Genomic DNA, 12,382 nt, shown 5'->3' on the forward strand with positions numbered 1-12,382 from the left:
CCTAACCACTTTTATTTTCCCCATCTAAAAAAAAAAATGGGTGTAATGATACCTGTCCTACCTGCTTTAAATGCACATTCTTAGTGATCTAAGGAATACAATACGATGAATGAGCCCTCTCCCAGCCAAAAGGAGGATAGTCCAAGTAACTAAAGATTTTAAATAAAGTTTTGTCAGTGAGATATAGGAGGATGAGAAAGGGGTCATAGAGAAAGTAGACATTTTGTTAGCTCTTTTTCTTAGTTGCTAATTGAGTATTTTATGATTTTAAATCAGCTACAGTGTGGGGAAAGGTCATCATGTCCACAAACATGAGAATTTACTATTAAAAAGAAGCAAAAGATAAATTAGGAAATATACCAGGATTATCTACATATGTAGATATATATGTTATAGAATATTATTATTGTGATGGCTATGGTTCCCCTCTAAAGAATCTGTGAAGATGAAATAAAATTATTTCATTGAACTCTTCAAAAAAATATCTCTCATACATTCCTAATTGTTAATCGTCATAATCAAGCTGGTTTTAAGAGAAAGGGAGAAGAGATCTGAATGGCGAAATGGAGTGCTGGAGAATATAGAATTTGTATTCATTGGTCTAATGGATTGTCATCTTGAAGTAAAGATGAAATGGAACCAAGTTGTTTGTGCTTTGAAAATTGAAGCATTGTTCATCATGCATAATTGAACAAAGTTGAAATTTTGTAGGTATGAAATAAAAAAGCCACAGCTATGATAGCTATTACAGGAAATGGAGGAAATTAATAATAAAAGACAGTACACTACCTCATAAATACATGCTCGTCGTGAGATTAGAGGATGAGAGCATTAAGCAAATACCCTGATTAATTTAACAATTTAATACTGGAATTGGAGTGCAGATATTTCAGAATTCATTTGTACATAGATAAACCTGAAAGACAAAATACAGAGCTTACTTTCATAAAGTAAGGCTTTTAGGCAGTTCTGTGGATATCTGAAAATTATATCTTTTAAAAGAAAGATTATAACTAAGCGAGACATGTTTGATATGAATATTTCTCAAATAACCAAGTTTCTGTATCTTTTTAAAAATACAAAATATATTAAGGAACAGACTTGTGGCATTTTTGCCTTACATCCAGTGATCTTGACTTTATAATTTGTTCTAAGTAATTGCTAGGAGCTATGATTTTTAAAAGACTGCCTGATGCCAGGAACAAAAATTAGGGGGACAAAAAGGCATTTTCTTAGGTCTCAGTGTTCACTGAGTAAAGTTTAACCCTGATTAGAGCATCTCTTAATACCTTTTGGATGCATAAAACAATTTGTCAAAACATGTTTTAAAATAAATTTTGGAAGATTTTTAGAAAGTGCAAATAGCATAAGAGTCGTTTGTTAGAAAGGCTTTTATTTTATATCACATCGACATTTGTGAATCACTTTATTTTTTTCCCTGTCTGCTATTTGGTAAAAGTCCACAATTTGCCAAAATGGTTAATAGGACACAAATATAGACATTGCATGGGATGTACCATGTAAATGTAAACCTTTGTAGTTACATGTTTTTGTAGCAAGAGAATTGTTTTAAAAGGCATGTAATTTATTAGCTATCGGTAGCTTCTTTATTGCCTTGCCGCGCTGCAGTAATAAATAAAAGAAAGTGAACTGATTTTACAAATGGCACACAAGGTGCACATTTTGTGGGGAAAAAGTCTTTTTTTAAAGAATTGGCATTAAATCCTTTTTTTGTGATGACAAAGAGGCTAAGAGTGCAAACTGTATTTTCTGTTTATCGAAAACAGTCTTTTTTTCTCGGGGGCATTTTTTCCTATGATCATCAAGGGATTTCAAAAGCAATAAAGTGTGGAATCATTGTTCGACTTGAACAGTATTAAAACTTAGGTTTTAATTTCAGTGAAGTAATAAGATTTGAACCTGTCTCACATTACAGCACTGTAAGGCATTTAGCAATTGTATTTTAAAAGAGGTTTTTAAGATGCAGCTCACTTGTAAGCTAACTGTCTGTCAGTAATTAATAGTTTCTCTTCAGCATAGGCGGTTGTGAGCAGACCAAGAAATATCTGGGTTTTTAGTAACACATTATGATAATTGTGAGTGTTTATTTCTAATTAGTCTAAACGTCTAATAATTTTCAGCTCCTCTGCCTGCTTAAAATAAAAAAGAGTAATGTTTAAAGCTACAGTGTATCTTTGGGCTTTTAAAAATATGAATGTACACGTACATATTTCAATAAGCTTTGCACCCAGCAATATTATGTCAGGTGACTTATTCGTTAACCAAGTATTGTATCCTTCAATGTCATTTTATAGTTTTTCGACATCATTTGTATATGTAAAAAATGTTGCCAGATGCAGTAAAATATGTACAGCTAAACCCAAATTGACAATCTGTGTTCTTTAATACTCAACATTGAAACTTAGCTTTGCTTCTCCAAAAAGCCTTTAAAATATGAGCATTTCTATCAGATCAATGTGGCAACATACTTGCTGATGAAAGATTGTATTTAGCATTTTGAATTGCTATTGAAAATAATTGCCTCTACAAAAGGAAACATCTGTACGGTAGTGTATGGTTAAAGCTGCCATCAATTTTTAACATTTGAGGGTTGAGCTATGACCTTTTATGATGACTGTGAACAGTAACTGCCTCCATTAGCCATAAGTTTTGTTTCTTTATTTTAGTAGATGGCCTAGACTGTAAATATTAGAGAATCTAAAATAAATCAACATATTATCCTAAGGATACAAAATGTAAGAGCTATTTGTGGTTGGGAACCTTTGACAGATAGTTGGGATGAAGCAGATGATTGCCTGCCTCGCGTATCTGGTCTCCATAGCTATGCCTGCAGGCAGTTTAGTGCTATGGTTGTATATTGATGTCAGGGTTAGCACTGAGTGGCTAGCAGTGACAGATGTCTATAATTACAGGCAATGCTTCCAGTATTTCTGAAAAGCCAGCCTATGTTGAACAATTATCTTATTTCTGCCTTGCCAAAGAGCATGTTCCAATTGCTAGTATTAGCATTGGTGAATAGAACGCTTCATCTGCTGCCTTGGGACAGATGTGGGAAAAGCACTCGGTTATAAAACACAAATGCAAAATATTTTTTCAACATTTTGAATTAGTTAAGTTCAGTGTTTTCCTAATTTGTATCTCCCATAATGTTTCTGTGGAAGGAATCTTGAAATAGAAAAGCATATTTGGCCTCCTTATTGGGATTTTGTTTTCCCCGAGGCCCGTGTGGCTCCCCAGTGCCAGGTTCCCTTTACTGAATAGATGTTTTTAAGCAAAGTTGGCTGTGAAGCAGCCTTCTCCAATGTGAATTACATTTTCTGATTGATTCACATTACAGAATTGGAAATGCATTTCCGTGAACAATCTCTCACACCTTTTCATCAGGAAAATTATAAAATGATAGTACTGAAATGTGCAAAGCACCTTAGTATACTGGTGGCTTTACATTTGCAGAGACTCGCAATTTTCAATTTTTGTTTTAACCCTTTTTAGCTTTCGATCATTTATTCTCCAAGTGTTTATGACCACGTTCTTCCACGACCCACCTTGGTCCACTTTCCTGACACCAGAGAACTGTGTTCATACATGATGGTCCCTTTTTTTCTGGCCATGTGCATTTAGAGTCGCGGCTATAATGGCACACTCCCCAGCAGATGCCGCGCCTTACACAGTGTTCTCCAGCCTTAGCATTCCTGAAGCTCCCGAAGTTCTTGGCACTGGTTACTAAAACACTGTCCACGCTATAACTTAGGAATTCTCTATTTTTGGGTAACGTAGAGTGAGAAATGCCTAGAAAGTATCATTTGAGAGTGTTTTCTCTTCAGCCTTCACTTAACCTGTATTGGGCTTCTCCTTTGTGTACACTCAACCATTTTGTGACATTACTCATTACAGTTTCTCATTTAGTCTTCTCGGCAATAGCCTCGTTGGTAGGTATGATTATCTTCACCTTACAGAACATGGAATAGATTTCAGGAAAGTTAAAAACTTGTTCAGTGGCAGACCCAGGTTTTCAACCAAATCATCTTCCTCCAAACCCCAGTGCGCTTCCTTCCCACTGCACCACGTCGCCTGTGTGTGTACGGACTCAGACGTTGGTCTCGGCATGCTCAGCTTTAAGTGTAATGATTGGTAAGACCAACAGCACAAGTTTCATCCCCATATTTGCTGTTTTATTTACCAAGGGAAACATTTATCTCTACAACCATTGATTGGACCTCTAGTCCTGGCTACAGGAGAACTAAGTCAGTCACAGGAGAACTAAGCTAGATCCTAGATATTTGATGTAATCCATCCTACTCACTCATAAACCAACTGTCTGTACCTCAACCCATAATCTAGTGTCCGAGATCAATACTATATTTACATATGAAAGCCATTCCCTTTCTGTTCTTACTGAGCCTATCACAGAAAAACTTTTTTTTTTAACTGAGGTCACACTGGTTAATAACATTGTGTAAGTTCCAGGTGTCCAACATTATAATCCGATATCCTCACGCCCTACTGCGTGCTGACCACCATCATCATATATTTGACCCTTTGCAAAAAACGCTTGATAATTTTAAACCAATGATGGTATTCTGAAACCCCTTGTCTGTGTGCATTCATTTAGCAAAAAAAACTGGGAGCATTGGGTGGAGTCACTGATCTGAATTGGAAAGACTTGGATGATAATTTATTGGACACAAGGGTGTAAATTATCTACTTAACCCAGTGAGTTGACAACTTAACCTACAGACAAGAAACGAATTGGTGATGACGCCAGAAAGGAGGATGAGGGCTTTAAATTGTGAACTTAGGTGATGTGCAGAATATAGCCTGTGATGGCAATGATAGTAGCTCACACTCATGGGAATTATACTAAATGCCACGACTGTTCTAAGTGCTTTGCATAAATTAACTACTTTAATCCTCTCAGAAATTCTGTAAGTTAGGTCCTGCTCTTATCTTCTTTCATGTTTGAGAAAACTAAGGTTTAGAGGGTAAGGAACTTGTTCAAAATCACTCAGTAAGTGGTGGAATCCAGCTAGTGTTGGGCTTCAGAATCTATCCTTAATGACTTTGCTAGAAACCTCCTAATTTGTGATATTACTTCTTGTGATATTATGCTTTCTGTTTTACAAATGAAGAAACTGAGACTGTGAGAGGCCAAATAATTTAACCAGGATTACAGAGTTAAGTCATGCAAGGCTGGCAAGTAGCAGAGACTCACTCAACGCTGTGTGCATTGCACTACGCATACATTTTGTGTTGAAGTTATCTAAATTATATACACAATTACCTTGCTCCTTTCTGTCTTCCTAACTGAGACAAGAATCTGATTCCTTGCCAACTGTGTCTGGTCTTGGTCCACGACATGGGCTTCTGCATATGTTGTAGCTGCTTTTCACCGTGGAAGTGTTCACTGGGGAGACCCTGCTGCAGATACCGCCCACTCAGAGGGCTGGGTGTTAGTGTTTGAGGGCGTGAATGGGCCATCTGACCCATTGCATTGGAGCTAAGTTAAAGTTGTCACTAGCTAGGCTAGTGTGAGAGGCAGAAATTAAAAGACACAGAGGTATAAAAACAAGATTTTTGAGTAAAATTTGAGAATATAATGAAAGAAACCAGCTGATTTGACAGAGTCGTGAAAATATGGATGATGTCATTGACACCCCCTTTCCATTCCCTGGCCACTATTCTACTCCTTATATCAAGTTCTTCCAAGAGCGGTAAAGAGTTGAGTATCTCTTAGGAGGAAGGCACAGAAGCTCTCTTGGATGTAAGAAATGGGGCGTGTTTCAGAGAGGCCATGTGGAGGCAGAAATAGAATAATATTAACAGAAAACATGTATGAATAAAATGAAGACATTAGAAGCGGAAATGGGGCCCTGGTGAAAGTCTTAACACCCACTGTAACTATAATTCGGTGTGGTTTAGAGAATGGGGGGAGGTACGTGTGTAAGAATTAGATTAGGTGGTGGGGGGCTCAGTATGATCACTTTCTTTGTGAGTGAGGACAGGAATGAGTTCTGTTTATTAAAGATGTGCTTTCACTCATGCAAAGATGACGTGGCTTACTTAAACCGTTAGCCCCCCTCGTCGCACTTGCATAATGTGAGTGCCTCATGGGAAATGACGGATTCTTAAAAATAGTTCTGTCAAGTATTATTTATAATTGGTTCTTTTTTAGGCCTATCCTTTAGTAATTGGTTTTTTCCATTATTCCTTGGAGCAAACCCACTGTCATCCATATAACCACATCCAAGCTTTGAACAGCAGTTTAGCATGCCTCTGTTCGTGGCCTCCAGAATACAATCTAAGTCCCAAGGACATTGTAAGTGACAGCCACAAAGGTCCTGAGCCACATTGTCCCTGTATCTGCAGTTGGGAAGGCCTTCAGCTCTTCCCTTATCCCTGATGCCAGGTGGCAGGTCCCTAAACTCTGTGCTTTTTAGGTTGTACGCCTGAGGAGTGATGTGTCCAGAGTTCCAGAGAAGTCTTGGAAAATAGTGAAGGTGAGTTGGGTTGCCGGCTCTCGTGGTGGATCACCAATCGTATGCCTGTCTCACCACAGCCCCAGAGTCTTCGTACTAAAATGGGCACATGCTTGCTGTGCCAAGGGAGGGGTGCGTTGTCTTGTTTCTCTTTCCATGCACTGAGCAATCCCGCAGTGTGCGTGTTTGGTAACCAGAGGTTCCCTGGTCAGCTAATAAGCAGTATGAAAATGCAAAGACTGTTCAGCGTGATTGCATACCGTGAAAGCAGCCTGTGTTTCTCGATCATAGCGCTGCTAAGTGGCCAATTCTAACCATTTATTCATACCTGAAAGGAGAAAGTTTTCTTTGGCTACAATGACTGGCATCTATTATTGAACAGTATGGAACACATGTATCCCTTGTGCCAGAATATGCCTCTGGCTGATGCCTTTAAGAGGTATGGGGGATTACCACAAACAAAGCCTTTTAGTCCCGCTTCCTCACCTCTACCATCACCCTCTCGCAGACCTCATCCAGCATCAGCTTCCTTGCTCCAAAATCTAATCACGTTATCTTACAAATTGGCTGTTGCAAAGAATTATAAATAAAATGCCCCTTCATACCGTGGTCTCAAAGCCTTCTACACAGTTAGCCAAGCCGTCCTCCAATAGCCTTGCACCAGGGCCATGGTTAGCTTCTCGTACATCTTGGGAAGATAATATATTTACCCAGGGCTTTACCACAGAAGACTAGTTTAACAGAAGCTTGGCCCCAGACACGGAGTGAGTTGGCAGCCAGCAGGAGCAAAGCTGTGTCAGGACAAATGTACACTCCCCATCTTCTCTAGTTGGCTTTCAGCTGGTTGCACCACAGGAGTCTTTGAGGGGCTGTGTATCCTGTGACCAATAACTGGTGCCCTCCACCCGGGTCCCTCTTGGCTGGCGAAGGCCTGTCGGGAGACATTAGGTTCATGCTGCTGGAGATCCTTAGTCAGTGGCTCCCTGAAGGAAAAGGAGGCAAACAGCCAGCTTCTGTTGAACAGGTGGTAGTTAGACCTTAGAGCTGGTCGGGGGTGGGAGGGAAAGAACCTCTCCAAAATTACCAGTGTTGCTGGTTTTCACATTGTACCTGTACTCCTCTTCCTAATAAATGATTGTTTGGACGTTAATCCAAAAATGTCTCTGGCAGCATCTGGAGCCCTTCCTTAGCAGTCTGGATGTGGGCCCAAGTTAGGGATGGAAACCCCACTGGGTGCAAGCAAAAGAGGAAGCAGGTTCTTAGCCATGCATCAGTGGAGGCCCCTACTGGGAGAGGGGATTATCACAAGGCAGCAGGCAGCCCTGCACCCAGCCTGCTGAGCTCACGCTTTGTGCCACAGGATGTGGAGCGAAGGAAATGAGAGGCCGAAGTGGTGGCTCCAAGTGTTCTTATACAATGGCTTATTCAAGCAGATAGAAAATGCCTCTTAAGAGATTTGTTAGGTACATGTCCCCTCAGCAAGATGGCCACCACAGATGGTGGATTCAGATTTTCTAATTGAAATAAATACTTAGCATTCATGTTTCTTTTATACTTCCATGGCCAGATTCTCTTTATCAAATGCCATTCTGTGTTCCACTGAATATGGCAAGCCGATTCCTAAAGTTCTCCCACTTGGTTTCCAACATATATTGTGGTTTTAAAATTAAATTCTGGCAAAAGTTTTTTTTTTTTAAACCTAATTTTGGTCCTGTATTCTGTGATGTTATTTTAAATGATATGGAAAAAATTAGTCAACCACGATTGGTGTGGATCTAGTCAGCATCATTGAGTTTGTGTGTTTAACATGCAGCATTGATGTTTGTACCAGTAATTCTCTTGGTGTGGTTATAAGTTAATTGTGATGATCATGTTTTATTCTGCTTGAAACATTAATGAACGAGCGCACTATCTTTATTTCCAAATGATTTACCTCTTAAGTCATTAAATGCTCTATCAGTTCCCTCTTACACCTCTTTTTCTCCTCCCTCCCTTGCCATTCACTGTAATGGGTCTGTCTCATAGAAAGTACAGCACTGACCTGAAGGGCACTTGAAGCCTGAGACAAAAATGTGGAAATCAATTTCTTATTCCTCATAAGTGAGTTCACACTCAGTCCCAAAATTCTTTTTCTAAAGATTCATTCTTGCATTACATCAGATCCTTTCTGGTGATAGGTTTTGTTTTGCCAAATTAAAGCCAATTGAAAATCTTGATTGATAAGTCATTTCAATAGATTGAAGCAATGCTTTAAAATTCACAACAATTATAGAGTTTTTCTTTTTTTTTTTAATTTTGTCGTACCAATTTTGTATTATTGGGTGTGAATTTTTGAGAATAAATTGGTTCAGGAAAGTATATCATCTAACGGCAGAATACTTTGTTGTTGATTTCACAGCACTGCTAATTTTCTGCACTGAGCCTGCTTACAAAAGCTCTTTCAGAAGTTATAACATCTTAAACATTTATAGAAGGCCTAAGGGTATTAACTTACTGTAATTTTCTGAAGATTCATTATCCAAAATCTTAATTCATTATAACATCTCTTATGAAAACCTATAGAACTAGTTTTTCTCTTATTTTCTTATTTGCACAGAATGAGCGATTCATTGTTCTTTTTAATTTGTTTCATGTGGTGCTTTTGAGTACATTTCATAGAGGGCTGTTATTGAATTTCTGTGACTGTCATTATATACCCATGCAACCTTTAGGAACTAATATTCTGTGTTTCCCAGTTCTGTAATCTACTTCAAATTTGAGGATTGACATAATTAGTTTCTTCAAAGTTATAACCAGCATGTTAGAGACAACACTGCAGATACTCAAGACCAAGGATTAGGATTGGAAATAGAAAGTAATTTAAAAAATTATCACAGTGCATGCTTTTTATTCTTTATTAAATTTACAACTCAAAATCTTATTGCTATTTGTATGTTTATTCCCTTGTCTGGTTTTCTTATCTTGTCTGGCTTCTTTTTTAAAAACCAGATATAAGGTCACTTAGGCTGCCTGCATATGGCCAGGCAATATCTGTCATTTGGTCAGTTAAAAAGTTAGAGAAGTGATGAGGACACAATGAGATATATAGATGATGTATTACAGAATTGTACACCTGAAACCTATGTAACTTTACTAACCATTGTCACCCCAATAAACTTTAAAAGAAAAAAAATGTTAGGGAAGTGTTAGGTCTTTGAAGTGTTATGTACGTATCCAGATGCTCTTTTCTGAAAATTCAAAGAACCTGCACAGTAAAATAGAGAGAAGAAAACAAACATATTAAAACAGTTTTTTAGGAGCATGCCTTCACAAGTTTATAATAATGGTAATTTCTTACATTTCTAACAACTTCCTGTATTAGAGTAGAAAGAATTTGTTTTGGTATCATGAAATTTTGAAGCTTTATGCCTTTAACAAATGCCATTTCTGACCGAGAGTAGAGTGTGTTAACAGGATATGTATGTAAAGATTTCAAAGTTAATATAAATTTTAAGGTTTTTTTGTTTGTTTGTTTCTTTATGCCATTGTGAAAATCTTCAAGGTAAGCACCTCTTCCCTTTCTGTTAGTTTTTTTATTTAACGAATCTTCTCTTGAAACATCTAAGATAACCAACTTACTGATATTTTGTGGCATCTAGGCTTTATACTCTGATTAGACAAGCCTTCCCTACTACAAGATTATAAATAAATTTCACTCCAATTTTCTTCTTGTAAAAAAAGGAAGGAAGGAAGGAAGGAAGGATAATGGCTGACAATTTTAGCACCTACTCTGAGAAACGTCCATAAAATGGAATAGGGAGGGAAGCAACATTTGTCTAGCACTAAATGCCAGGCTCTGTATCAGATATCATCACTTCTTCTTCCCAAAAGCCCATAAAGTAGGTGTTATTATTCCTTTTTTACAGATAGGAAACCAAGATTCAGAGACTTTAAGTAAGACCTAGTCAGTGGTAGACCCAGGATGCAAATCCAGATCTCTTTGGGACCAAAGCCTGTGCTTTTTCTATGTTGCTAAGTTTATCAAGATGGTGTTCTAAGTACTTCTGGAGATGTAAAAAGAAATAGACATTTTCCCTGTCCTCAGGCAACACATGCTTAAAATAATGGAGGAAATAGTAGAGCACATGCCTGAAATAGTGAAGGAAAATGAATTTTCCATATTCACATGGAAAATTAATACTAAAACAAGACCTATTCTGTTATATCATATGAGAAGTGCCACTGACAGGCTGGCAACTATTGATGCCCTGAGTATTCAAAGGAGGAGAGCTCTTCTTATTGAATCTACAGGAAGAGCTGCTTCCAGAAAGATTATTTAAGCATTAAAACTACATCTTTTTAAATAAAATTTTACCAGTGGTCACCTCTGGTGAGTGACATTTTGGGTATATTACCTTTACAGAAAAAAAAAAAAAAAAAAGTTCTGTGTAAAAAAAAAAAAAAAGTCCTTGTATGTGTTGTTTTCCTTTTGTTAAAAAATTATAAAGGAAATGGAATCAGCCAAAATGTGCATTTTAACATTTATTCTCTTCAGTCCTTTAACAAACATTTGTTGAGTATTAGGCATGGGAGTTAAAAGCCAGAGCATCATCAGCTCTGCCCTCAGAGAGCGTGTAGTCTGATAGAGAAATACAGGCATATTAAAAAAGAAGAGAGGGCAGCAGGCACAGGCTGCCAGGTGTGCATCTCTGGTGATGTAAAACACATAACCACAGACACAACCATTTGTTCAACTTCATGTATCCTTCAGAGAAAGGTGGGCAGTGCAAATGGGCTAGTCTCTTTCTGCTTAGATCTTCGCTTATTTTTCACTGTGATCAAATTATCTTGATTGATTCTGAAATGAAAGATTAGGAATATATGAACTATAGTGAGATTTTCCTCTCCTTGCATTCCTATGCCAACTTCTGTATCCTTCCTTAAAATGACTACCATAATGTAGTTTCTTCTGGCTGTCATAAAAATTATTTTGAGCAAAGTGATAGAAGTTTAAGAACATGTCAGAAACCCCTGAATATTGTATTATAATTTTTTCTGTAGAAAGCTTCATTGACTTGTGACTTATGATAAACAATTTTAAAGATATTTCCTCACTGGACAAATTACTTCCCACCCCTAAATTATGTATGTCTATGGCATAATTAAATTCCAAATGTTTGAAGACATTTTCGTATTATCTGCGTGTTGTCTGAATGATAAGGTGCCTTGGAAAATGTGAGACAGTCTTTTAAAAGAAATGCAGTAATCATACATTGATTTTAAATGACCCTGTCACACGTGAAAACAAATCAGATTGTTGCTCTTAATGAGCTTTTCAATTTACTATTCAGTAGATCAGATAAGTGGATTTAAGAGGTAATGATCCTGTTTAGTACTCAAGCTTGACTGTCAGATCCTGGTAGTGGAGAGAAATCCTTAGGGACAAAAGCGTTGACACAGTTCTAGATGGGATAATGGGAATCAAAGCTAATGGATGATAAAAGGAATGGTGCAAGTTACAAGGATAATTGTGGATTAAAGCACTGCCATGTGTCAATGTTGACTTTTTTTCCTGGTATCTTATTGGGTCAAATCTGATGCTTTGAGAAACTGTTTTGACAGCAGAGCACAACAGACTCGACTGCCTAATTTTCTCCTTTCTTGAATGCCAGGGACACAACAGAAAATTTCCTTGTAAGAACTAGCAATAAAAATATTTTTTTAACATTAAAATGTCTTCAATGTTTAAAAATCACATTTTAGTTATTTTTATTATTCAATGTGGCATGGGGAAAATCAAAATTAGATTAATCCTGAGCTTTGCCATAAAAATAGCATTTATAAAGTCTTGAAAGTGTAAAAATTGATTTTAAAAATAATAATACAGTGTAGTGGGGAAGATGGGT

At 37.4% G+C, this 12,382-nt stretch overlaps 1 protein-coding gene across 8 annotated transcripts in view; it reads left to right on the top strand.

The window, feature by feature from the left end:
• RANBP17 (RAN binding protein 17) overlaps positions 1-12,382 on the top strand; it is a 255,550-nt gene that overhangs the window by 152,192 nt on the left and 90,976 nt on the right. For 7 of the 8 annotated variants that reach the window (XM_019741153.3, XM_074313890.2, XM_074313893.2 and 4 more), the window contains one exon: positions 6,459-6,518. The exons of the other annotated variant lie outside the window; for it this stretch is intronic. In XM_019741153.3, coding sequence (XP_019596712.2) covers positions 6,459-6,518 — 60 coding nt within the window. The remainder of the gene's footprint in view (positions 1-6,458; positions 6,519-12,382) is intronic. 8 annotated transcript variants of the gene reach the window in all.

The sequence above is a fragment of the Rhinolophus sinicus genome, chromosome 5, assembly GCF_057876585.1.
Source record: "Rhinolophus sinicus isolate RSI-liver-muscle chromosome 5, RSI-T2T, whole genome shotgun sequence".
Lineage (NCBI taxonomy): Eukaryota > Metazoa > Chordata > Mammalia > Chiroptera > Rhinolophidae > Rhinolophus > Rhinolophus sinicus.